Source organism: Sciurus carolinensis, chromosome 7 (assembly GCF_902686445.1).
Source record: "Sciurus carolinensis chromosome 7, mSciCar1.2, whole genome shotgun sequence".
In the NCBI taxonomy this organism is placed as follows: domain Eukaryota; kingdom Metazoa; phylum Chordata; class Mammalia; order Rodentia; family Sciuridae; genus Sciurus; species Sciurus carolinensis.
In genome coordinates, this window is record NC_062219.1 from 144,272,397 (window position 1) to 144,299,711 (window position 27,315).

General features: G+C 49.2%; 1 protein-coding gene across 1 annotated transcript in view; it reads right to left on the reverse strand.

Annotated features, from left to right (window-relative positions):
- Positions 1-285: 285 nt before the first annotated feature.
- Positions 286-27,315, reverse strand: part of Gfod1 (glucose-fructose oxidoreductase domain containing 1) — a 101,283-nt gene continuing 74,253 nt past the window's right edge. The window contains exon 2 of the mRNA XM_047557211.1: positions 286-6,427. Within this exon, the coding sequence (XP_047413167.1) occupies positions 5,508-6,427 (920 nt within the window). The 3' untranslated portion in view covers positions 286-5,507. The remainder of the gene's footprint in view (positions 6,428-27,315) is intronic.

Here is a 27,315-nt window from a genome sequence, read left to right on the forward strand (position 1 = left end):
TTCAGATCCCCCAAGTCCTGCAGGGACCTAAATCATGAGCACCTGAGCCTAGAAAATAAGAAAGAACTGGAATTGCCTCTTCTTTTAGATCTTTATTTGACACTTTCATTCTTTATCCCACCAATGCAAATTGTGGAGAACAGCCAAGAGCCGCGCTGGGAGCCACAGGCTAGCAGGCAGAGTGCTATGAACCCCTGGCCCCACATCACGTAAGTCACGACGGGGATCCGCTGGGAGGTGGAGGGTAACGGCAGACACAAGACTGCTGGAGGCCCAGCAGGGAAGGCTGCCTCCAACTCCCACAGTAATTTGACTTTTAAAACACTAGGAACAGTTGCATTCATTGTCTGTTTTTTTTCTTTAATAATAAAAAAGAAAACCCAAAACCTTCTATAATTTATAAGCTATTTTTGCTATCTACATTATATATAAAATATAGACTCTGTTTACTTTATAACACACATCTTTTCCCCTTGATAAATAACTCTTTAAAATATCTAGTATACATGCCTTGACTTTATATATATAAGTTTGCTTTTATACATATACATACATATATACTCATGTTTGTAAAACACAATAAATACATACTTGACGATGACGACCAAACCCAATGCAAATTTTGTTTAAAAAAAAAAATGCATACACACAGAACAAATGAAGTACAATAAAAGCACCAGGCAGCAAACAAAGTCATAATTGCTAGAAACTTCTCCCTCCCCTGGACAAGGCACAGGGCAGACTAAGGAGCAGGTCAGGTCACAAGCTTTTGTTTCTTAACCTGGGATTAGACTCAGCATCACAAATAAATCACTGCGTTTATAAGGAGGAACCAAGGGGCTCATTCAATGACTTAGCCCTTGAGGTGGCTGCAGAGGACAACAGAGAGCTGGACAGAGAAGGGGGGAGACAGAGACAACAAGACTCCATGGCTCTTGTGAACTTCCTGCCAACACCTGCCCAGGTGAGCTCGGATGGCTGTGCTAATCATCAGGCCGAGTGTTCAGCAGGTTCTTTTTGTTGTTCTGTTCACTGCTGGTGGAAACAGAGGCATGTAGCAGAAAGCAGAGTATTCAATAATGCAATCCTTGAGGTGGCTGAAGGAGAGCCAGCCTCTTCGGCCACCCTCTGAAGGGCTCCAGCAGATAGGCTCCGTGCGTGACTCAGGGGAGAAAAATGTCAGGCTACTGCCTTCCACTCCTGACTCATGTGGTCACTCAGCTCTGGCACTGACTTTACGGCCAGACTCCAGTGGGAACACCAAACCCATCAATTTATTTAGAGAAGCACGGGGGGTCTCAATTCCTCTGGAGAGATGTCCTGGAAGTTCCAGTCCATCCGGACTATCCCTACTGGTGGAGTCTCTGGGCTCACGATTTATACCTATATGACATCTTTCATCACTCTCCTCCCTCTCCCCATAATGGAATTAAAATATGGGGTTCTGATAGTTGATCTCCTATCACCCCACAAGCTACCCAGTGTCATGACTTCTTCCCTGGGTTTTACAGGTAGAGGGTGGAAAAGGACTTCTAAGCTAGTTGGGGTGGGCCTCAGGAAATCCCAAAGGTGAAAAATCCGAATTAACGTCCCCATCCTTACCAAATAAAATACAAATTAGAGATTATTCACATTATAGTCACAATGGAAAGATTTTAAAAGCTAGTTTTCTGAGTATATTTGAGACATAACTGAGTTTGTGAAAAGTGAATTCACCTGTAAGAGCTCAGGGACTACAGTCCAAGGGAGGCCCAACCTCTCTACCAAAGAGGGAAGCTCAGACACGTCACTTCACCTCCCTGCACCCTTCCCCATTCTATCTCTGAGGGTGCTGTGTGAAGCAAGGTGGGACTCATCAGGAAACTGGGCTTCTTGTCCAGCCCTACTACTAAAGAATTGGGGTGACGTTAGCCATCCTTCATTCTCTCTGCATACAAAATGAGGGGATGAAATGCATTAGATATTGAAGTTCCGTCACATGGATTGGATTTACTTTGTCCCCAGGATATTGTTAGCAAAGCTGATTTCCTCCTATGCCCGTGAAAAGAAGAGAAATCAGATCAGAAGCCCCATTTGTAATCACCAGTCAAAATCCAGTAGCTGCAACTATGAGATGTACAGAGTAAAAGAACACAAAGGAACAAATGCTCAGCTCAAATCCCAGTCACAAAAAATCACCTTGAAAGCCCCACTCCCTGAGAAAAGCTATTTTCCTATGTTATACTCAGCCCCCCACCCCCAGAGCAAAATCTAAGGCCATCTCTGAAGTCAACAAGGTTTTGAAGATCGCCAACTCTGAGGTTTTTCCGTGTCACCTACAACCAAAGATCAAACTAGGAAGTTCCTTTTAAAAGAAGCTGAGTGCTATTTCCATTTGGGGAGGGGAAGAAAAATTGACTACTTCTATTTGCAGCTCTGATAATGAACCTTCTGGCAACACACCAAATGTTGCATCCTGCTGGACAGGAGGACGGGGCAGCGGTGGAGCAGAGCTCCAGGTTTAGCCCACTCAGCCCAAGGTGAGGGCAGACCCTTTCCACGTCCTGAACAGCAGAACAGAATTGTGGTTTGGGGAAGAAAGGTTTTGGATTCAAGTGAGCCCCCTTCTGCTTACTGGCTGGGTGATTTTGGACAAGTCACTTTCTAGTGTGTCAACAGGGGTGATAACACCCCATAGGACTGGTCTTATGGACCGAATGAGATGCTCTGCACACAGTGGTATTCGCTGCCAGGTAGGCTAAGCTAGATCCGAGGGGTCCCAGGATGCAATCTTCCCAGCAAGGGGAGAAGGCCTAGAGAAACAGTGGTCACAGACTCCAGAGTTTCCAAACCAGCCCTGGGCATTCCCTTAACACCTGGGCCTGCCTACCTCCTCTCTGAGAACTTGGAATTTAGGACTTTTGTAGAGGTGATCAGTGGCATCCACACAATGCAGGGTACCAGAGAGGCAAAGGGAAACTGAACGTGAGGACCTTAAGGGGCTGCCTCCAGTATAACAGAACACCAAAGTATTTTAAATTCATTTGCTGTCATTTTTTTTTTTGTACTAAAAAATGGACTACCTAGGTCTTTTCTTCCTCTCATTTCTGTATCTACCTACTACATGCATATCAGTAGAAAAAGTCTGAGTACACTTACTAAAAATATTTTTCATGCTTCTTTAAAGAATATATATTCCTTCTCTATCCCCTGGCCTCAAATGCAAATTTTTGTTTTGTTTTTTTATCACAGAGCTCTGAGGCCTTTGCAGGGGTAGGGGAATCTCTCAAGTATTATGGTTAAGCACAGAAACACAAAATTGAAACACCAAGACTATCTACTTAAGACTATAAATGATGTCAAAAAATGAAACCTGTAGAGTCATCTAGTTTTATTTCCCTTCATCCTTAATCACAGTCTTTCAGGCAAGCTAGGAAGAAAAAAAAAATTCTTTCTACTGTTTCCACAAAAACTACTTCTCCAGAGGGCAGTTTAGAACAGAAATCCAAACAATCCACAAATGGGGCCTTTCGCTCCAACCTGCGCCTGCAATCCACCACGTCTGCCCTTCTGAAGTGTGTCAGCCCCTCAGGGAGCGTGACCATGTCACAGACAGCTTCCACTAACTAACCCCAGCATGTGGCAGGAGGGCCCTGGGGAGCGGGGCGATTCTTCCCAGGAGAGCGAGACCTGGAAGGTGAACAAGGTCCCCGGGTGCTTGGACACATCCAGGACTATTCCTGTGAGTAGGAGCAGCCCGGGAGCTTTGAAGTGCATTGAGCCCAGAGAGGAGGACACCTCTGTTCCTTTTCAGATGTTGCCCTTTGAGAGGCTGGGGGTGGGCTCTAGGGCCTTCATAGTCCCTCCGAGTTCTACTGCCACTTATGGGAAAGGAAGTCCTCTCCTCGATTGTACACCAAAGACACCTGTTCGACTCCAGTCAGTCTGTGAACCAAAGCCATGCAGACTAGTCCCCACACCCAGCCTCACGAATGTATTACGGGGCCAGTGGGGGGCGGTGCGAAGGGTTAGCAAAGATAACAATTCCACGTTTCAAAATGTACTTGACTCGGTCTCTCTTTCAAGATCAGACCTGAGTTTTTTAGGCTGATTTTGGTGATGTTTGATGATGGTAAGCGTTTATAAACGTGTGCGTGCCATGCCACTGGATGTTCCCTTTTGGCACTGCCCACTCGGAGCTTGCAGTTGGCTGTCGCTATGAAAGCTCAGTAGAGTGGGTGAAAATACAAGAGAGCCAGGGGCAAGCAGAAGATGTTTTTTCAAATGTCAGCCTTCTCCACCCCACGTACATCCCACTGAGGGCTCCAAACCCCCGTTTTAGAAATACTGAAAATCATGTTCCTTATTATCGTTGTTTAATAGGTATTCAAAAGTTTTCAGGTGTCAGAATTCTGGAAGCTAAGGCCAAAGCTAAGGGGAAAAGCCTGTCTCCCCTTCTTAAGGAAATAGGATTCTGCGTGGAACTGAAGGCTTCCCTTTTACATCCACCAAGCTGGCTTTCCCAGAGCCCAAAGCAACTCCCAGCTACACTCATTTGCCCTGTTTGGGGACTCATGCTGCAACACTGGGGCACGTGGCTGACCCAGCTCTGGAGAACTCAGTCAAACCCGCTCTTGGTGTGGTGTTGGCTGTGCTGCCTGGAGAGCCAGGTGGCAGACCACCAGGCCACTCCAGAGATGAATGGCTCTCACACTCGCTCTGCCCTTACTGGAAAGGGCACAAGGTGGCCTCTCGGAGCCACTGTTGACAAGCTCAGAGGGATGGTTTCCTCTCTGCCTCCCCTGCTCCCACGCAATGTGTACCCTCGCTTACCCCTTCCAGCTTAAGGGAACCCCGCTCTCTGCGGCCAGTCCTGATCTTTTTTCCAACCTCAGCCAAGGGAGGAGGCTCCCTTACCCCACCAGGAGAAGGGTAAGGAACTAGACAAGCCCTTCCATGAGGAAGGTCAGTCAAGGAAACTAAGCCCTTTCTAAGTACTTTTCCCTTCAGACACTTCAAGTGGAATACAAAGCAGCCTCTTGGAATCTGAACGTTCTCACTAGCTAACTCATTTCCAACTCTCTAGACTGATGGGCTTGTGAGGACAGGAGATGATGTGCCACCTCCTGCCTGTGGCAGGGGTCCGGGCGCCTGGTTCCCATGGCCTTGCCTCCATTTGTCTTGCAAAGGAGGCCAAGGTGTGTGGGTGGATGAGGTAGGGAGGGACATCCCCTCCTTGCTTCTCACAGTCAAGGGCAGCCGAGGCAGCCAAGCCTCCTCCCTCTCATGCAAAACCCAGAGAAAACCTGTGAGGGGTGGCAGGCCCTTCCCAGTGGCCCCTAGCTCTGAGCTCAGCCCACCAACGCTCTTGACTGGGGGCCCTTACCTGGGCTGGGGCTCACCTTCTCAGATGCATCTACTCGTGCTCTCCCCAGCTCCCACGATCTCCATGACCACCCGCACCCCTCTGCGTTTCCCCTTCTCTGCCCCCACACAGAAGGTCAAGTCCCACAGGTCCTCAGTCTCCGCTAACAGTAGAGGGACATCCTGCTTCGGCGCATGGCCTCGCTGATCAGGTAGGCGGGACTCAGCTCCGGCTCCTCGGTCATGATGGCAATGTTCTGCCACTCGCCGGTCTGGCTGGACCTCTTGATGGTGTCCACCACACAGAGCGCATACAGGCAGTCGTCGAAGGTGGCGGCCATGGTGAGGGGCCGTCCGTCCCACGTGCGCCGGTCGTCCTGGTCCTGGAAGGCCTGGCGCACGGCCTGCATCATCTTCATGGTGCCGCGCAGGTATGGCGAGGGGATGTCGCTGAAGGCCTTCTCGGGCAGCAGCGAGTTGCTCACGGGCGTGGCGTCCTGCACCAGCAGCTCCTGCTCTGGGGCGCTGTTGCGCTGCCCGTACAAGTCGGTGCCCACGGCCAGCAGGCGCCCGGCCGAGCCCACCACCGTCACGTCCTGCTTGAACTCGCCGGGCACGTTGAAGTTGAGGGTGACGGTGCAGCACACCCCGCCCTCCAGCACCATCTGGAAGGTGCAGAAGTCGTCACTGGTGATCTGGCGGATGCCCTTGATGTGGTCCGTCTGCTTGACGAAGGTCTTGAGCAGCCCGTGGACCTTGACGGCTTTCTGGCCCGTGAGGAAGGTGAGCAGGTCAATGATGTAGGTGCCCACCGAGTGCAGGCCGCCGCCGCCCATCAGGTCGTCGCAGCTCCAGTTGTACTTCTTGCCCAGCAGGCTGCCGCTGTGGACCTGCACCTCGCACACCAACAGCTCGCCCACGTAGCCCTCCTCGATCAGCTGCTTCATCCGCACAAAGGCCGGCAGGAAGCGCAGCACGTTGCCCATGATGCTCATGAGCTTGGGGTAGTAGTGTGCGGCTGACATCATGCGGAAGGCGTCCAGCGGCGTGGCCGTGCGGTCGCAGATGACGTTCTTGCCGATGCCTGCGGGCGGGAGCAAGAAGAGCAGGTCAGCGCTCGTCGCGGCGTGAGCGGTAGGGGGCGCTGTGGCCGGAGAGCGGAACCGCCCCTGAGCGCAGCGCCCCAGGCCAGTCTGCAAAAAAATCTAACGCCTTTCATTTATATAAAAAATACATCCTACATTTTTCAGTATTAATTTGGGGGGGTACTAGGGATTGAACCCAGGGGCGCTATACCACTAAGCCACATCCCCAGCCCCTTTCATTTTTGAGACAGGGTTTCAATACTATTTTAAATAAGTACTTAATTTTAATATGAAGTCATGATATCGATTTAAATAGTAAGTTTTACTTTAATATACTTATATAACCTGTATTTTTAGAAATATTTTTAAACATCTGGCATAAAATGTTCTAATACTTATATAAATCTATATACATTTTATATGTATAAAATATATTTCATTTATATTTTAATATTTACATATAAATTATGGTTTTATTAAAGTATCTTTACAAAATATTTTGCTAAAACTATATGAAATGGTATTTTTGTTTGTTTGGTTTTTGTTTTTTTGTTTTTGCAGTGCTGGGGATTGAATCCAGGCCTTGTATTTGCAAGGCAAGCACTCTACCAACTGAGCTATATTCCCCAGTCCATGAAATGTTTTATGTGTACAATATAATTTTTACTAAAGATGTATTATTTTAAAATTTCTACATATTATAGTATCTGGATAGAAACAGGACATAAGTAAATCCTAGCCCAGGGAATGATTGACACCCTTTGAAGGTCTAAGCTTTGGGTGTTCTCTTCCATTCCTCTCCCACGGCCCCCAGGATGGTATCTGGAATGTTATCTTGTTTATTTTTACATTCTGGATTAAGGCTGGCCTGGTCATGGATGTGTTTGTTTAATGTTTCTCCCTTCCCATAAAGAGCGGATATTCATTACATCTGAGGGGTGGGCAGTGCCTGGTTCCTCCCCATCCTCATCTGCCTCAGGGTGGTGCTTGTTGCTTTTGGCCATTGGTGCGCTGGCCAAATAAGAATTAGTCTTGTGGGATGTCTGTAATGGGTTATAAATTACATGAAGCTGCAAGATGCCTCTCTGAGCCCTTTAGGAGACTAAGTGGTTCTGGGTCTGGAGACAACAAAGGATCAAAGGAAAGGAGAGTGACAGGGAATGAGCAAGGGATTTATTCTGCAGAAACGGAGTCAGGGAAGAAGAAAAACAACGCTGCTAGACCTGGGAAACAGCCAACTGGAACAACAACAGAAACATAAAATTGCACAGGTGTGTTAGTAAGCCAGATAAGATGGATGCCAGGTCAAAGGACTTGGGGGGAGGGGGGACTGGGTCAAGGTGTGTTGCCTGCCTGGGGCAGTTCTCTGTGGTGTGGAGACCTGGGCCCTTTGGCCGCAGTTGAGGGAGAGACCCTAAGGAAAGTGGGGTAATGAGACACATCCCCCAGTCCCACTTGTCCTAATGATTGACAAAATTGGTAAACTCTTGAAACAAGTCGAGCTGAGATGGGGTTCTGCTGGGGTCCAGCAGTTATGGATGTCTGGCCAGTGGGAGGCGCCATGACAAGGGTGCAGACTGGCACTTGGCACTCCCTTTTTCTCCAAGGAAGAATCAGCTGAACAGCAGAAGTGAGCTGTGCAAATTGGAGAAAAGACATACAAACGATAGTCATCAACTTCCACATGCACACCTAGTTCTGGCCCTGCATGGCAGTCTGAGCCTGGAGAACGAGCAAGTACTCCTTTAACTTCTAGCAACCAGGTGCAGGCTGAGGCACCGGCAGAGGCAGGAGACAGCACTGGTTTGTATCACTGGAAGTGCTGTGTCCTGACATGACAGAATGTTCCAGCAAATATGATCATGTAGGCATCAAGTTCATGTTTCCAGGAACAGAGTTCTATGTAAACAGGTTGGTAGGTCACTGAAGGGGCAGGTGAAGATACTGCCAATACCTGCCTCACATCTGTTGGGTGTAGACTCTAGCCCTCTGCTACACCCAGACCAGGACACCTGACTGCCATCTCCTTAGTTCACCGGTCACATAAATGACACTTAAAGGAGTTTTTTGTTTTTTTTTTTTTTCTATTGTAAAAACTATAAAATAATAAAAGGAGAAAAGAACAAGTAGAGAAAAATAATTCACCTTCCTCTTCACACCCACCCCAAATAATCATTGAATGGGTATCAGTGAATTCTTGGTCACTGTGTAGATGAAAAGATTCTGCTGAAAGTTCCAGAAAATTCAAGAGGAACATACAAAATTCTGCTTCGTCCTGAAATTTGTGAATGGATTCCCATGAATACAGACATCTCTCTCTTTGGACTCTATGTGTTTGTTGTGGTTTCAAACTACCCAGTAAGTTCCTCGAGGATGAAGACCAGGTTTGTCATTCCTTAAGTCTTTCCTATGTCCACAGTCCTAGCAGCGTGTCCTGCATGTGGCAGAGACACAGCAAATGTTGTCACTTGATCCCACCTCTCTGCCTGCCATCTTTTTAGATGGGTCTTGGCAACACCTTCACATACAGAAGTCTCAACAATTGGAAGAAATGTCTAGGACTCCACCTAAGCTTTGTGCCCGAAGATGCTGTCACTTAAGTGACAATCTTGGAACAATGCAACTGCTCAGCAATACAGGAATGGGTAAGACCACTGGAGACCAGCCACATAATAGACTATTGTGCAGTCACAGAATATGATGCCTAGGAATACTGTCCAGTGGCAAGCAAGATGACTGTGATGTCATGGTCCATGGAAAGGTTCTATTCATAAACTACGATGATCTCAACTCTCCTTAAAGAGACAGAAAAAGAAGAAGAAACCACGGGAAAAGGAATACCTCAAAATGCTTGTAGTGATGAATGCTGATCACAGGATTAAGACTGATTTCTCTTTCTCTTATTTTTGGAGCTGGGGATGGACCCACCCAGGTCCTTATGCAAGCTGGCAGGCACTCCACCGCTGAGCTGTGCCCCCAGCACCAACATAATTTCTAATGTTAGGATAAAAAATATTACTAGTCTTTTTTTTTTTTTGCTGATGAGATGGTACCTTTGAAGAATGGTGCTCACAATGACAGCAAGAAGACCCTCCAGAGTCTCTGGTGGACTGGGAGGTCCAGTTCTCACAGTCCTGAGCCCTGTTAGTCCAGTTCATGGACCTGAACTTCGTTCGCTTCAGGCTCTGTTGCCAGTTTTCAGGCTCTAATGGCTCAGAACCTCTTTATGAGGGGGAAAAGGCGGCCCAGGTCTCACCTGGCCCAACCAAGGGCAGTATGCTTCCTCACTCCCAGTGAACAACTTTAGCAAAGGGACAGGAAGGCCATCCCGCCGCCCTGCCCTCACTCGCCTGCGAGGAACCACACCAGAAACGCGAGCTTTAGGTTTCCGTTTAAGTCCTCTTGTGGCAAAATGCGGTGCCGTCCTGTCAAGACAAAAGATCAAGACCTTCGGGGCTTCAGAGGCTCTTACAGAAAGCCATGCGGGTAGAATTCAGCAAAATCTCCTGAAACAGGTGGAGTCCGTTTCACTCCGAATACCGTCAGCGCTGGGGCAACGAGAAGAGCCTGGAGAACGTGTTCTGTGCTTTGCCACGCCCGGGACACTTCAGAGCACAGGCGGTTGTAGCTAAGCCCACTGGTATCAAAGTGATATCAGGAGAATAGGTGAGCTTTCTGGGCACGCTGGTGACAAGTGTCAGTCACCCGGCTGCTTCCAACCAGATCTCACCACTCTGAGCTCAGCTTGCTCCGCTTAGGGGCCTGTCCCTGTGCCCAAAATGCAATTCCATTTGTCCCTGTGGTGCAGTGTGGTTTGGGTGGGAGGCGGAGACATCTGCATAGCCCTCCTCTGCGGAGACCATCACCCCGTTGCCTGAGGGCAGAGGGCATAAGCCAGGTCTTTGGGGGAGCCTTGGATTTGAACCAACCTTATTTTCCAAGACAAGACCCCTTCGTCTGCAAATAAAGTGAGAGCCATGTGCCATCAAACAGAGAGATGGATGACTTCCCATCTGCGCGCGGAGCTGAGGCCGGAACATGTGAGATGGACGGGAACCTTCCGAAGGCCCACGTGCTCCCAGCAAGGCAGGGTGCCTGCGCTCTGTCAGAAGCTTTTAAATTCAGTGATTTCAGAAGCAGCTTCACTGCCTTCCCAGGGGAAAGGGGAACGTGGCTTCCTCCAGGCTGCTCAGCCTGCTTTCTGTAACTGAGCTGAAGTACCCGTGGCTAGAGGGAGGGCACCAGAAGCCACTGCAAGCAGCCGCTCCTTCACCCTCTGAGCTCAGGCTCTGCCGGTCAGAGCCCCGTCCTGGCTCGCCTCTCTGTGTCTCCTGATGCAAACGTTGCCCCTGGGAGCCTGGGCCAGGGGTTTCCCTTTGATACCTCTAGGCAAAGACCCAGGTTGTCTGCTCTCCCACAGAGCAGGTGTCCTTTGCTGATCAGGTAGGCTACTGCAACCCAGAGACGAGCCGTTCCCCACCCTAATCAGCCTGGAGCTTCAAAGCATGTCTCCCTGCCAGCGCATTTCCCATTACACACTCCCTTATCTAATCACGCTGGAAATCTTTGAAGCCAGTGCTACTTTCCCACCAGTTCCTCCTGATTATTCCACTTGTGTTGACAGCCCTTATCTTCTGGAAGCCAACACGGATGCTGGCCCTAGAGGCCAGCTTGCAACAGTCCCAGCAGACTAGCTGAACCCTCCAAGGAAGTCCCCCAAATTAGGGCTTCCTAATATTTCCTCCCATTTGCAGAGAGCACTCCTGCTCTGCATTTGAAGCAGGGAAGTCTAGCTCCATGATACCCGCTCCTTAGCATTCCTGGGCACTGGGACCAGCAAATGAAGATGAAGGCTGATCAAGAGTCACAACCTAGTAGAGAAGACCAACCAGGAAGTGAGCAAATACAGATGCAGATCTAAGACAGGAAGAACAATGAGAAAGAGCAGGAAGCAGGGCTGCCCAGCTGATTTGGGCAGGGAAAGCTGCTTTGCAGGAGAGGTGACATTTCCGCAGGGTTCTGAAGCACGTGTAGGAGTTTGCCTGTTTATAAGATGTTCAAGACATCCTTCAGATATTGTTCTGTTTAGAAAGTGGTCAAAACAGGGGAGCTTAATCTGGGGTCTGAGGAATCCCTACAACAGGACTGTTGACAAAGATTGTGTTTGTCCTGATGTGCAATTTTCTGAGGAAAGGGCCATTGGATTCTTGAGCATCTGATTCAAAAAAAGATTAAGCAGAACTGGAGTTCAGAGTGAGGAGTAGGAAGGCAGGTCAAAGACCAGACTCTGGTTTTAGCAGAACCAAGCCCTGAATAGGAACAGCCAAGTCATGGTGATCACTCCATCCTGTACCCCAGACCTGGGACCTTCGGTGAGCTTTGCTTGCTCACCACAGCACCGTCAATTAGTCCAACTCTGTCCCCTTTCCTTGCTCCAACAGATGCACACACACCACATCTTTTTTTCCACTTACAAAGTACAGGAGCGTGGCCGTGTCGTCAGCAGAGATGACTCATCTACTCCCACGCTGCCCAGCCCCTCCTCCGTGTAAACTGGAGAAGAGCCCCACGCGGAGATGAAATCCCTGAGCTTTAATCCCCACGAGAGTTCCTGACAAATACAACGTCCCAGCTCAAACGATTAGTCTGATCTGCTCAGAGTAATAATGACACACAATAGCCACCGCTTAGTGAGCGCTTTGTGCAAGGGGGGCCGAGTGTCTCACATACGTTTGCATTTTTCAGTCTACAACCCCGTGAGATGGCACAATTCCTGTGCCCGCCCTCCGGAGGTGGGAACTGAGCCTGAGGAGGTGGGCATCTGGTCCAGATCCTCCACTCAGTGGAGCTGGGGCTGAACCTGGGTCATCTGGCTCCAGAGCCAGACGGGTCTTGTCTTCTGCACCCGTGACAACTGACTAGCCTGTCTTAAGGCTGGCGAGGTCTGTCTACGTACCCAAGGCAGCTGGAGACACGGGCCATCCTGCCAGCTTCACATGCCCGTGCAACAGGCGCAGCATCTGTGGCTCACGGCATAGGAGGGCTCGGGATGGAGCTGAGTGACTGACTGCCGAGAGCAGCAGAAACCAGGGCACACAGGGTGGGGGACTAATGCGCAGCTGGGGACAGCTGAAGTACCAGAGCAACTTAAGTTTCCATCCTAATTTTGAACTTGAGATGGAAATGGGTCAGGGTGACCCACATTCAGCTCCTTTATCAAGGCCCCAGTGTCATCAATGGGCTCTAAAAGAGGGTCACCACCAGTGAAAGGAAGCAGCCCGCTGAGTACAGGCTTGAGGCTGCACTGAGTTGGATGCCCGAGTGCTTTTCTACCTTGAACCTGCCCCGAGGGCCGCCCTCTCCCACCCACCCCTCCATGCAAGCCTGGGGCCACGCCCTCTTTTTGCACAAGAACCCATATCAGTTCTTGAACGTCCTCAAGCTGCCTCCTCTGCGTTAGTGTCACCTCGCCACTGAGCCTCTCACATCCGTCGGAGGGACAGTGCCGGGATCCCTCACATCTCCATCACTGCAGGTTCTAGGTGGTGCCAGGGGTGAGAGCGAAGAGAAGATGTTGGGACATCACCAGCCAGCTGCTTCTGGCTGAGCATTCCCAGGAGGGAGAGGAGCAGCCCAGGGGAGATGGAGGGAAGCATCAGCAGGTAGATGTGCAGGAGGCAGAGCCCCTGCCGGCTGCTGGCCAGCTCCCCAGGTGGGCGGGCCTGGACATCCTTCCCTGTCTGTAGGTGACACACACCCACCAGAGTGGAGGGGCACTGAGATGGTAGGAGGGCCCACGGGAGGACAGAGGCCTGGGGTTGGATGCATTGATGACAGGGTTCAGCAACTTGGGGACAGAGGACTAACTCCAAAAGCTGAGTCCTACTGTTTTGGTCTCGAATAACCAAATAACACCCACTGGACTTCAGTGGTCAGTATCCTGGGGAACAGCTGGAGCAGACACTCTTGAGCCCGTACCACCATTCCACACCTGGACAGGCTGAAGGGCACAAGCTGGATCCAAGGAACAGAGCCAGCGCCACCTAAGCCACCCTTTCCCCACAGAAAGTAGCCACCTCTGGAGAGGAGGGTACAACAGCGGAATGCAGAGCCAGAGCCACCAAGAAAGTGAGCTACTCAAAACAAATGACACCGTTGGATGAGATTACAGGACTGGATCATAGTTAAAAGAGAAATGTTGGGTTTCTTCACCAGAGAAGAAAACTAGCATGGCAACAACCGGCCGCGCCGAGTCGTGTTTCTTTAGTTAGATGGCAGATGCATCTTCTGTCCCTGGCGCGTGGCTGCAGCAGTTCTCTAGTGCCGCCATATTCAACTACCACAACAAACAGCACACGCAACACCCATTTGCTATCTGTCAGCTCACTAGGTCAGAAGTCCAGGTGGGTCCCTGATTAGAGTTTCAGAAAACCATTCTGGCAAAGAACCTGCTTCCATGCTCATTCAGGGTGTTGGCCAAATTGGGTTTCTTGGGGTTGTGGGACTCGGGTCTGTTTCCTTCACCAACAGTCCAGCTGTGGCTGGCGACCACATTTCTGCCCTGTGCCCTGCATCTTCCAGTCAGCAAGAGAATGTGGACATCGAATCCTTCTCCCACTTGGCATTTCTCTGACGTCCCTTGAGCCACTAGCTACAGAGAACTTCCTGCCTTTCATGCCCTCCTGTGAGTCAATCCGGCCCACCCAGATGGCCTCCTTTTTGAGGCCAGAGAACTAGTCACAGGGGTTACACCAGAAGGTGAAGGTCATGTGCCAACCAGTGACTCTGGCCCAGCCTGCTCATTCGTATTACCTGTTACGAGCTCTAGAAACTCCCCCAGAGGAAGTCTCCAGAATCGGGCGAACACACAGGGCACCTCAAACATGTGTCCAATTGTTTTCAAACCTCCCTCTGTTTCTGGATCTTTCAGTAGCTTTTACTCCATCCAAAAGAAAGTCTCGGTGAGGTGCTCTGGAGTTTAAAGATTCTTTTAGCAGTCTTGTTACCTAGGAGATTGTGTCCCCAACACCAGGCTCTCTACAAGCCGTAGGAACAGGTGCAGGGTGTGGGGGGAGGGGATGACACTGTGACATACCCACTAGGTGTCAGGGGTTCCCATGGGCTCATATACACACCACACGGGCACCATTAACCCCAATTATACAGAATGGGGAAACGGAGGCTTAGAGACTGTGGTTGCCCAAGGTCAGCTGTGTGTGGGAGGCCCTGGCTGCACAGTCTGTGCTATGATCCCCAGTCCTTTGTGCCCCAGCTGGAGAACGTCTCCCTGCAAAGGATCCGAGCAGGATTAAGTGACGGAGCTTGGCGCTCTCGGCAGAATTAATAAAAGAAACCCTAAGCCCCAGACTTGTTGAGAAGTGACTGTGGATGGCCGTGGAGCAGGAAGCATGGGGAGCAGGAAGAACCAGGGGCTGGACGTCGGGGAGCAGGAAGCAGAAGCTGGGAAGCAAAAAGAACCAGGGACTGAACATTGGGGAACACGAGGGTTGTCCCCCGAGAGCAGCTCTCGAGTTGCTCCACATCCGGGGCAGCACACAGGCCAGAGCAACTGACGACCATCATTAGGAGGGATGGTAGCTGGGGAAACTAGCCTTTGTGGTGACAGGGCTGCCGTAGCACAGCAAAGGAAGCCCCCCAGGGCTCAGCCTTCTGCAAGTGGGCACCTGCCATCTTGGCCAGAAGAACTGGCTTTGCACCTACTTCTCCTCCACTAAAGTGGGGTGGCAGGAGGAAAGGCACCCAGACGGCCTGGGAACCACAGGCGGCTGGGGGATAAAAATACCTCAGGGTGGCAAAACCTGCCCAAATGCAGCCCATGCTCCCAGCTTCCAACCAAAGACAATGGCGCCTCCTCCTTCAGCCAGAGGGGAAAGAAGGATGTCAGGTGAGAACCCTGTTCCTTCACCATCTTCAGCCCGAGCAGCGGGAGCCCTCGAACAGCCTGAGGCAAACGTCCAGGGTCCACCCGTGACTATCAACATGCAGTTCCCAGAGTGCCTTCACCAAGTCGCCACCACAGCGTCCCCCAAGTCAGAGACCAGGCTTGGGGAGTGCTGGAAAGGCACAGGTGCCTGGAAACTGACCGTAACCTACTGGGCCATGGGTGTCTGGGAACGCTGGGGACTGGGCGTGTCAGCTGGGGAGTGGACATCTGCCATCTGGGAAGCTTCCCAGCCTCTGAATCTCCTTGCTGTGTGTGGTTGGGAAACTGCCCACCCGAGGGTCTTGGTGGGAGGCACAGCTTCTCTCCCCTGCCCGCCGCCACCACCCCCCACCGAGCCAGCAGCTTGTTTTCCCAGCAGCCTTTGCAGCAAAGGCATGGGCATACAGCTGGGTTTGCCTGACCCGGGACACACAAGGAGGGAGGAAGATGGAGATGGTTGGCTGTGGGGAGCAGCCTCTGGTTTCTAGGCTGGGGTGGCTTCTGTCACCCAGCACCAGTATCACCAATTTCTACCATCTGACCAATTCCAACCAAGCCGATGGGGTCCCTAGTCCATCTGGATGTGGTTCCAGATGCCAAGCCTCTCTTTGTTCCTCTAGTTTTCAAAGCCCACTTCCTCAGCCTCCAGGATGTGTCTGTGAGGATCTAATGTCCTTTCCAAAAATTCCATTCTGCTCAAATCAACCCCGTAGTTTGCTGGCAATTGAAATGTTTCTCGAGTAGCACAGGTTTCCAAGCTTTCTGGACCTTGTCTGAAAAGACTGATTTGGGCTTGGTGGAATCACTGAGTGCCTATTAATAAAGGAGTCCGGGATCCAGAGCAATTTATTAGACAGGGAGGGGAAAACGGGGCCCCGGGGTGGGGGATGAACTGATTTCCTGATTCCTGCGTTTGCAACATCTGTGACCTGAGCCATTTGACATTGAAACTCAGTTTCCACATCTATAAAAATCAGAACAACACCTGCTTCAAATGGCTACTTTGAGGATGGATTGCCATAGGCACCATCCTGACCCTGACGCATGAAAATGGCCATAAGCTTCTACCAGAGTCAATAATAGATCCAAAACACAACTGCACAGGTCAGCTCTTGGCGTGGCAGGAATTCAAAACAAACCAGAGGCAGGAGGTGCGTGCATGACAGCAGGGGGTGGGGAAGGTACAGACCCCACATCTAAGCAGCCCCAGGCCTGCCCTGGTGCAAAAGCCGTCCGTGACACGGAGCTGATATCCGGCCCGCCAGCTTCCTAAGCAGCAACGAGTCTGGAACGAGCAGCGCATCCTATAGGAAGATACCCTGGAAGGAAAAAGCCTCTCACCAGGACAAAGTCACCGCAGAACACGACTGCAAATCAAATGAGCACGCCTCCCAGGGCCCCGTGGGCTGAAGCCTAGATGCCCTGTGAATGAGAACCCAATGCAGAGCCGCAGCCACGGGTTCTGCTGGGTCAGCGCCCAGGTGGGCACTGGCAGGAGCACTTCAGGCAATGTCAAGTTCACTCTGTGCCAGGCACAGCCTGGCAGAGACTGGTGCTGGCATTACTGGCTGTCTGGGGTGGACAGAGGGAAGCAAGGCTGGACCACTGTAGGGCAAAGGCCACCTGAGCACTTAACGAAGCACCTTATTAGCTGCTCCTCATAAACAAAGTTCAGCTAGACACGGGAGGCTGCCGGGTACAACCTCTCCTGCCAGAGGACAAAACCTCACTCGGTTACAGCTGCTGTTTTGATAGGTCTGTGTCACCAACCTCCCTGGGCCTGGGTTTCTTGGGAAATACTCATGTCCTGCCAACAGTGCTCAGAACCTTAAATCTCAAACTGGGGACAAGAAGTGAATGACTGGAGAGGAGGTGTTGACAAAGCCTGACCCCTGATCCAAGATCCAGGCTTCCCTCTGCAACCTCGGCCAGCGGATTTTTTTTTAAACCTCCTGTGTCCTCTTCTCTTAAAGGGATAGTGCTTAATTTTCTACTTCAGGACCAGATGACAACAGCCTGCACAGAGTGAGACAGGGTTTTGGCAAGCCCAGCCACTCGAGGCTGAAAAACTGCTTACTGGGAATGGAGACCAGTCACACAGCCCTAGGCACTGGCTGGGGTGAGTCCAAGCACTGTGTTTACTTTTGCAAACAATACAGACTGGTGTGTGGGTGTGTGTGTGTGTGAGAGAGAGAGAGAGAGAGAGAAAGTAAGTATATCTGGGATTGAACCCAGGGGCACTTTGCCACATCCCCAGCCTTTTTATTTTTTACGTTGAGACAGGTTTCGCTAAGTTGCTGAGGCTGGCTTTGAGCTTACAATCCTACTGCCTCAGCCTCTGGAGCTACTGGGATTGCAGGTGTGCACCACCGTGCCCAGCTACCAACTGTTTTTAAAGGCAGAAACCTAGTTGGCAGGAACTCCCAGAAAACTGGACACAAATGAGTCTGAACTGGCCAAACCCTCCTTCAAAGTCTGAAGAGCTGGAAAGCGCAAGGCTTGCGTGGTGATGTCAGGTAGCTGCAGCTCCCTCTGACAGATGAGGAAATGGGCTGGGAATTAAGGTTTAACTCTTTCTTTCCACAAAATACTGTAAGGCCCCAGAAGAGGCTGGGCTACAGGACAAGAAAGGCCTCAGCCCCTGGGAACTGAGTCCCAGCAGGGCTGTCCCTGTACGTCTGGGCACACGTCCATGAGATTCCCAGGAAGAGGGCTCTACAGGGGATTGTGCCGGAACAGGTCTGGCTGGGCCTCCTCAGGCTTGCGCAGGACTTTGTCAAGCATGTGGGAAGATGTCTGATGTCTCGGCACCAGAGATTCCCTTGCAGGTGTGCCAAATACAGAGAGCCAGGATGGGGGCCCAGCCCGATCTGCTCCGCCACAGTGGAAGTGAGTGTCCCTCACCCACCCTCTTCTCATTGATGATTCCTCCCGATAGATGAAGCCTCGTCCTGCACATCACATTGACATCTGACAGCCCACCCTGGGGGAAAATAACAAACACTGCACGTTGATTGCAGCACTTAACTACCACCAAGCACCAGGCAAGCGGGGCGCCCAACCATCTCACTGAATCCCCCCCGACAAGCTGCAGAGGCTGCTAACATGCCCGCATCACACACTGTGAACCGAAGCCAGGCCCTCACCCGTCGAGGCCCAAATTGACACCCCAGAAAGTGGTGGGACCAGGTGCAAACGCATCATACCAGCTCTGTGTGCTGCGCTCGTGGTGACTGCGACACATCGCAGCCTCAAATGCAGTTTGAGAAGTGGTAAAAGATGACTGTGAAGGAATAAAGGGATAGAGTTGTAATTGTGGATTTTTTTTTTCTTTTTCTTTTTTCTGGACTGGGAGTTGAACACAGGGTCACTCTACCACTGAGCCACATCCCCAGCCCTATTTATTTTATTTTGAGACAGGGTCTGGCTCTGTTGCTGAGGTTGGTCTCAGAGTTGCGATCCTCAGCCTCAGGCTCCTGAATCGCTGGGGTCACAGGTGGGCACCGCCGTGGCTGGTGCACGGGGTCTCAATCACATCAACTGAGCAGTTGACCTAGACTAGCTACCTAGGTTTGTGTAGGCACACTCGGTGACGTTCGCACAAGTCACCCACGGATGCAGTTCTCAGAGCAATTCCCTGTCGTTAAGTAACCCTGACTGTATTTCAACTTTCTGGGAAAAGCATTGCGATACTCCACATCTGCTGGGTGCTGTAGGAACCACTCACTCGAGGAAGTTCAGCTGCAACCTCAGACGACACTTAGGTTCCTTTCAGGAACATTCCTCACTTGGCTTTGTGGATCTCATGGCCAGGATCCATCTTTAATTGTAAATTGCCAGCAACTATTAAGTCTCTACAAAAAAGCCAAGTACTATGTTGAGTGTTGATGGACATAAGATGATTCCTCCCCTTTAAATAACTTATAATTGGTTGGGGGCAAGGGATGCTCAGAATGTTCTAGAACACAGGTTTCCAAACATTCTCTGAGTTTTTGGCAGTTGCTGTGATTAGAAACAACAGACACACCAGGCAAAAATCAAGGTGGGAAAGAAACGAGGGAGGCGGGGCTCTAAGTAATGCCACGTTTCAGAAACTGTTCAGTGGTTAACAGGAGCATGTGTACCGTTTTAAGTCATTGTTATTACTTAACATTGAAATAGAAATCTTTTTGCTCTCAATTTATGTGTTTTCCCCCCAAGTACTGCAAAGTTGTTAAGACACAAACACTTATTAAGTTGCTTGCGCCTAATTGCTTACTAAGCTGAATTGCCGGGTCTTTCTTTTGACCTAAGAACACTTAAAAAAAAAAAAAAAATCATTGAGATGATAAAGGTGCTGTGAACAGGTTGGGAATCTGTGTTCTAGAACATTCTGGGAGTCTCCTGTTCCCCAACCACAGACACACGGGCTTAGGGGCCAACACATTTTGAAGGAAAGAGGGTGGGAAAAGAAATCTAAAGGAGAAGTGAGCTGAGTGACCTCCAGGATATGTATAATTTTCTGAGCTCTCTGATGCAAAATAAAAATATCCACAGCCTCTTCTGAATGCTGGGGCAGCTCTGCCAGGGCTTTCCAACAGGGGTGGACCGATGAGATGCCCCAAAACAAACTTCCTCTCTCTCTCATTTCTTGAGTCTGGTGACACTAGAACTTAACTGAAGTAGAGCAGTCCCCTTTATTCACGGCTTCCCCTTCCATGGCTTCAATTACCCATGGTCTACCACAATCTGAAAATACTCAATAGAAAGTTCCAGAAAATAAATGATAAGTTTGAAATTGTGTGCTGTTCTGAGGTCCATGATGAAATCTCGAGCCGTCCTGCCCAGGATATGAAGCCCAGTATGTTAGCCAAATAAATTGTTTTCTTTATATAGTTCCCAGACCCAGGTATTTTGTTATAGCAACAGAAAGAGTCTAAGACAGGGCCTACGTTTGGAAGGGAAGGTCAAGATGGATTAAGCACACCCATCCACATGATGACCTTGGACTTTGGCACAATCCTCTCCCAAGAGGAACTGGATCTGCAATAAAGAGCCTGTAAACCACAGCCTGATAAAACTCATGCATCACGGCCCTGCCTCTGATAGGGGACTCTTGTTCCTCCTTTCTTGTAGCACGCTAGAGATTCACGCAACAGCCACAAATTCAGGTACAGCAGGGTCACAAGTTGGTCAGTATAGAAGCTGGACAGAGGCCAGGCTTGCCCCTTACTGGCTGCGTGAAGTCAGATAAGGGAGTTACTCTCTCAGGGTTCTAGCTTCCTCTTGGTTAAAGTGCGACAGTGACATCCTAATGATCAGATAACTTAGGACTGCCAGGTCTCACTCACAAATGTTATCCCCGTTCCACGTAGATAAAGAGCCCAGGGTGGAGGCTTCATGATGGCCCTGGGCTTCGTTCCACTGAAGACACTTCCTGGGCATAACTGCCAAGTCTCTCCCACCCCCTAGCAGAGTTAGTTCCCAGCCATGAGCAAGGGAAGCCAATAATCTTCCCCTGAGACTCTACTCAGGCTGCACGACCCCTGGTCCAGAGGCACAGGGCAAATCCAGGTTGAACTGGGGTTTGTCCACCCAGGGCTGATCTGAGCCTGGGGTGAGTAGCAGGCTGGCAGAAGGGACTGCAGGAATGTCCTCTTAGGGTTGTGACCACCTGCTCTTTCTCGAATTGCAGCGGTGGATTTTAAGAATTTGGAAGTCTGGGGAACAGCCTTTATATTTTTGTTTATTTTTAATAACCATAGAGACACTCACAAAGGCTCCATCCAATGTGCAAACAAAGCTGAGGAACGAATCTCGTCCAAATAATCATGAGATGCCACTTATTGAGCACCCACTGTTTGCCAGCTACAGTGCTAAATGCTTCTTCTCATTTCTCAGAGTCAGCTTAGTGCCATTTTATAGATGGGGAAAGGGAGGCTCGGAGGTAACCAGTTTAACCTGCCCCAGACCACGGAGCCAACAGCTGGGTCAGGAGTTGGACTTCCGTCTGATGCCCATGGACTTCCAAATGCACCCACCTCTCAGAGCAGGCACCTTGCTGGGTGACAGCTGTACCCACAGCATCATCACATGCAGGACAGGTGGCCTTTGCCAGAACTTGGTGACAAAGCTGAATCCTGCGGGGGCTCAGAAAATGATCCCCCAAAGACTACTGCTTTGGTACAGGCAGAGGTCTTAGAACCTGCCTCAGAATCCAGGTCCCTGGGACCTTCCCTGGTGTCTCCCCTCTCTGGCAGCTTTCTGTGAAGTCCCTTGATCTACCTGAAGACTGGACCTACCAAAAGACCACCACCAAATTTGGTCTTCTTACTGAAATTTCATTAACCACAAAGACCTGGGCAGAATGTTGTCTCACACCGTTGTTGTCCACAGAGAATCATTTACAAACCATTGTCCATTTTGTGGACCAAGGGACTGTCCCACCCTATGTTCTCCAAACCCTTGAGTTCCCCTAAAAAACATTTACCATTCCCCTAAATGCAGTCTAGGCTTCCCATTCTCCTTTTCAAGTTTATCCCTTTTAAATTTTTTCTCTTTTTTGGGGGGGAAAGGGGTAGGCAAGCCTCTGCATCTTGTTGAACCAGTTGCCGGTAATCAGCCCCCTGCAGATAACAAATGTGAGTGCTTTTTCCTATTAATCTCTGTCACTTTGTTCCAGCGAACCTGCAGAGGGCAGAAGGAAATTTCCCCTTTGTTCCTTCTGGTATGACAGGTGGACTGTCAACTTTCTAATCCCTCAAGCTTGTGTCTGTCCCCTTACGGGATGGCAAGGAGACTTTGCAGATGTATTTAAGTTAAGGATCAGGAACGGGGATTATCCCGGATTACCCAGGTAGGCCGAGTATCTCACAATGCTCCCCATAAGGAGGAGGCCAGAGATCAGCATGGGTAACGCCACATGTGTTGTGGAAGCAAGAGGCAGAAATGAGCCGAGACGGGCAAGAGCCCAGACACGCAGGCAGCTTCTAGAAGCTGGGAAAGGTAAGGGAATGGCCGAAGCTTCTGGAAGGAACGTAGCCCAGCCGGTACATTCAGTTTAGACTTCTCATCTCCAGAAGTGTTTCAAGAATAAATCTGTACTGTTTTAAGCCACTAACCCTGTGACAGCAGCCAAGAGGAAACTCGTGTACCTGGGGAGGTTGCATGTCAGGGGGAGGGACAGGTCTCCCCAGGAGGAAGGGAGGGGTCCTGAGTGGAGGTGACACAGGCACACAGTGACTCTCTGGAAGACCTGAGCCAGCAGGGCCTCCTGGAGGCAGGTGCTGGAGAAAGTGTTTGCGGAGGGAGAAGAGAGCCCACAGCTGTCCCTCAGGGAGCTCAGAGCAACAGGCGGGGACTAGGGTGGGGGCAGGAGCAGATCCACGGGGGACCCTGCAGAAGCCAGTCCTCAGAGGGACATCAGCTTTAGGCTTCTGGCCTCTCGGTCAGAGAACAGGTGAGAAATGGGCCAGAACCTGCATCGCGTGGCTTTTGGCTTCCAGTCCTGAATGATCTCGGGCAACCTGTGCCTCATCCTGACAGGGTGGGACTGTGCTGTGTCAGAAAGCCCAGAGCTGGGCCCCCGGGAGGCCTGGGCTCTGTTGGCACCTGGTAGGGAAACGTCTGGCCTCGTCTGCTTCCATGTTCAGGAGCCAACACAAAACAGGAAAGTGGGGTGGGCCAGGGGACACACATCTGGCCAAATACCAGCTCAGTCTTAGGAACCACAAGATGTGGTGACCCGCTGTGGGTGAGCCAGAAATGACACATGGACTATGTGGCTTCTCTGGAGCGTTGTCCTTTGACTTGATGATTTGAGGAGGGATTGGGGGCAAATATTTGTAAATTAAACATTTTATATGAAAGTAAACAGGTTCACTTGGAACCAAAAATTTCATTCATGAAATTTTTAAAAATGAAGTTTGCATTCATTTTTAAAAGCAGAAATTTCTGTTATGTCCCCAGATACTGAATCCTCTGCATCCCAAAGGATACATTCCCATTTTGTCTTTGACAGGAGGAAGTCTGAGAAGCTGGCTGTTACCTCCTGGGGCTGTTCTGAGGATGAAACCGGATCGGGTACAGGCCTGCTTGGGAGGCATATGAGGATTCCTGGTTTCACTGTGCTTGGCTTTTTTACCCCTCCAAAGCAATTGCCCTGTCCTGTGTTAAAGGTCTGTGGTAACCCTGCATGGAGCATATCTACGGGCGCCATCTTCCCAAAAGATCAGATGGTCATTAGCATTTTCTTTTAGCAATAAAGGAATTTAAAATTAAATATGTGCATTTTTTAGACATAATGCTATCACATAATGGCCTATAGTGTAGCGTAAACATAACTTCCGTATGCACTGGGAATCCAAGCTTCTGTGAGACCTGCTATATTGCCACTTTGACTTAATTGCAGAGATCTGGAGTTGAACCCCCAACATCTCTGAGGTCTGCCTGTTTTATGCTAATGGCCCTAATAGACACCTGGTTTGAATATATTACAAGACTCATTTCTTATTAAGTCCTGGGCTGGATAGGGGTCAGGTACCACTTGGCCTTATACAAGACCAGGTGGGTAGGTGATACAGGTGGAACCTCCTTTTCAAGTTTATCCCTTTTAAATATTTATCAAGATTCATTATACACTTACTACCTACACCACATGTTGTTGCATATAAATTTACCTCAATAAAAAATTATTATTTAAAAAAATTGTCCCTTCATCCTCAAATTTGCCTCCTGCGTATTTAACCCAGAATGTCCATGTCCGTCATAAAAGCCTATCCAAGGCGCTCACGTTGGGCATCATATATTGATGAATGGGCACCACTGGACTCATGAAGGAGATAATTTGGATTCCAACGCCTGGAGGCAGAACGCAGTTTTGTTAAGCATTCACCCCCCTCATGTCCTGCTCAGCCATTGGACAGTCCAATAATGGCATGTCTCTGTCCTGCTGGGCAGGGCTCACACCAGCCAGAAGCAGCACCCAGCAGGGACATCCAGGGACTCAGGGCTATTTTGGAAACCTCTTCAGTGATGAAGAAACCACACACAACCGTCAAATCTCCTTTTCCTTATTCCTTCTAGTGCACACCCTGAGCTGGTTCCAGTAGACCGGGCATTCAGAAGAGAGGCGGTACACCAGCACTTTAGGAAACGGGCAGATTATACATATGTATTGGGTAAGAGTAAAGACTCTGTAGGAGCGTGGACACTCTGGAATGGACTCAGTCCAAGATAATACAAAACATGCACAACAAATGGGTGGAGCCTCAACCTGCACACAGTGACAATCTCATTGGAAGTTGGAAAATGAAATATATATTTATCTTTTGGCAAACAGCCACTGACTGCCCTGCGATTCCCAAATATCTCCCACACCTGGGACTCCACCCAAGTCCAGCACCTTGAACCCTGGCAACTGCCACAGCAGGAGCTACCCAGACCCTACTCTATCTCCCAGGCTGTTTCTGTACTGATGGGCCATGTCTGAGCACGTTGGATAAGGAAATATTTTGAATGTCCCCTTTCCCCCAGAACATGGTTACGAGCAATCCACAGCAGATGGTGATCGAGAGAGCACACATTTTGTAAGAATGAGGTGCTGCCAATGTGGGGGATGGGGGAGCAACACATAGGTGGGAGACACACCATGTGAAAACCCTGCATCAGATTTCCCCAAGTCTAAGCCTTGCGTCAACCCTAATTGCAGACATGTGTCTCTCTTCCAGATCCACATTTTAAATGACGGGAAGAAGGAAAAGTCTTGGAGGACCCAAGAGAAGACCACATCTGGGACTGTAGGACAGGAAGCATGTGGGCAAGAGGCCCTGAACCACCAGCCCCTCTTGGGGCCGGGGAGTCTGGTCCTGACTCCATCCTACCACAGAATGTGAAATGAGTGGTGGCCCCCTCCATCGCTCTGTGTAACAACTGTCACTGATGCTTGAATGTTAGGTGTGGGGAGGAACCTGGTGTTCTGTCCAGAGTCTTCGCCAAGGATGAGTCCTCCCCAGCAGGTGCCTGGAGAGCCAACAGCAGCATCATGCTCTCGCGTGGACCAGTGGCCTTACTGCTCCAGAGAACCGTTGTCTGTTTCAAATTTCTTTCTATAAAATGAAATCGGAAGAAGCTGAGATTCATTTAATGAGGATCATCTGAGTAGACATTGTCCAGTGTGAGGTTATAGACCAGCTCTGCCTGAAAAATATAAAACTTAAACCTTCCAAGCATGAAAGAGAAACAAGAAGGAAGGGTGCGAGGGGGAAAGAAGAGAACAAAGAAGGGAGAGAAAAGACAAGACCAATTGTTAGAAAATGGAGGAAAACTGAAAAGCGTAATTGCCAAGTATAAGGTGTGGGCTTGTTTGGATCCTGACTTTGGAAGGCCAACCATGAGAAGCCATTTAAGAGATAATCAGAGAAATCCAAAGCTGGACCACATAGGAGATGACAGCAGGGAATCTGTGTGACTTGTTTCAGGTGCAGTGGTGGTGAGGTGGTTATAGGGAAGGTGGGGAGGGAGGAGCTTATCCGTTAGAGACGCTAGCTTTGGTATTGATGGATAGAACGTATGATGCTGTTTACTTAAAATTTTTTGCAGGGAAATGAACAATCTGAAAATTTAATTAGGAAAGCAAGTCTATTTATAACAGTATCAAGAAGAATAAAATACTTAGAAATAAATTTAAGAAGTGCAAAATTTGTATTCTGAAAATTAAAAGACATAGTGGAAAGCAATCAAAGATGCCAATAACTGAAATGATCCTCCATGTCCACGGATCAGAAGGCTTAATGTGGTTAAGATGGCAACATTCCCAGACTGATATACAGATCCCATGCAATTCCAAGTTGTCTTATGTAAAAATCGACAAGCAGAAAACATGGGCCCAGAATAGTGAGAACAATGTGAATAAGAACAAAGTAGGAAGATTTATACTTCATGATTGCAAAACTTATTACAGCCAGGCTTGGTCGCATAGGCCTGTAATGCCAGCAGCTCGGAAGGCTGGAACCAGGAGTTCAAAGCCAGCCTGAACAACTTAGCTAGGCCCTAAGGAACTTAGCAAGACCCTGTCTCAAAATAAAACATAAAAAGGGCGGGGGGTGGGGTGGGGTTGTGACTCAGTGGTAGAGCTTGCCTAGCACATGTGAGGCCCTGGGTTCAATCCTCAGCACCACATAAAAATAAATAAATAAAGATATTGTGTCCATCTACAACTAAAAACATTTTTTAAAAAAAAGGGTTAAGCGCCCCTGGGTTTGATCCCTGGTATAAAAACAAACCAACAACAAAAAAAAACAAAATTTACTATAAAGATACGGTAATAAAGATGGTGTGCTGGCACAGATATGAACAAATGAATCAATGAAATAGAATTAAGAGTCTGCAAATAAGTCCTTATTCCAATAATCAATTGATTTTTCAACAAGGGTGCCAAGATAATTCAATGAAAAAACAGTCTTTTCAACAAGAGGTGCTGGGATAACGGGATACCCACATCTAAAGAATGAAACCAGACCTTTTCTCATGCCATATGCAAAAGTTAATTCAGTGTGGATTAAGGACCTAACTGTCAAAACTAAAAACTAGAACAAAACAGAAAAGTAGAAAGTTGAGACCTGGGGTTAAGCAAAGCCTTTTCAGAAATGACACCCAAACCCAGAAACCAAAAATTTAAAGAGAGAGAAAAACAAGTGAGATAAATTGGGCTTTCTCAAAAATAAAGTCCTTGTCCTCTAAAGGACATCATCAAGGAAGTGTAAAACAACCCAGAGAATGGGAGAAAATGTTTGCAAACCCTGTATCTGAGAAGGAAACTATACCATAATAGATGAATAACTTTGACAATTCAATAATAAAAAGATAAATGAAATTAAAATGGGCAAAGATCTAAATAGACATTTCCCCAAGGAAGACATAAAATAGTCCATAAACTTGTGAAGATACTCAACATCATTAGTTGTT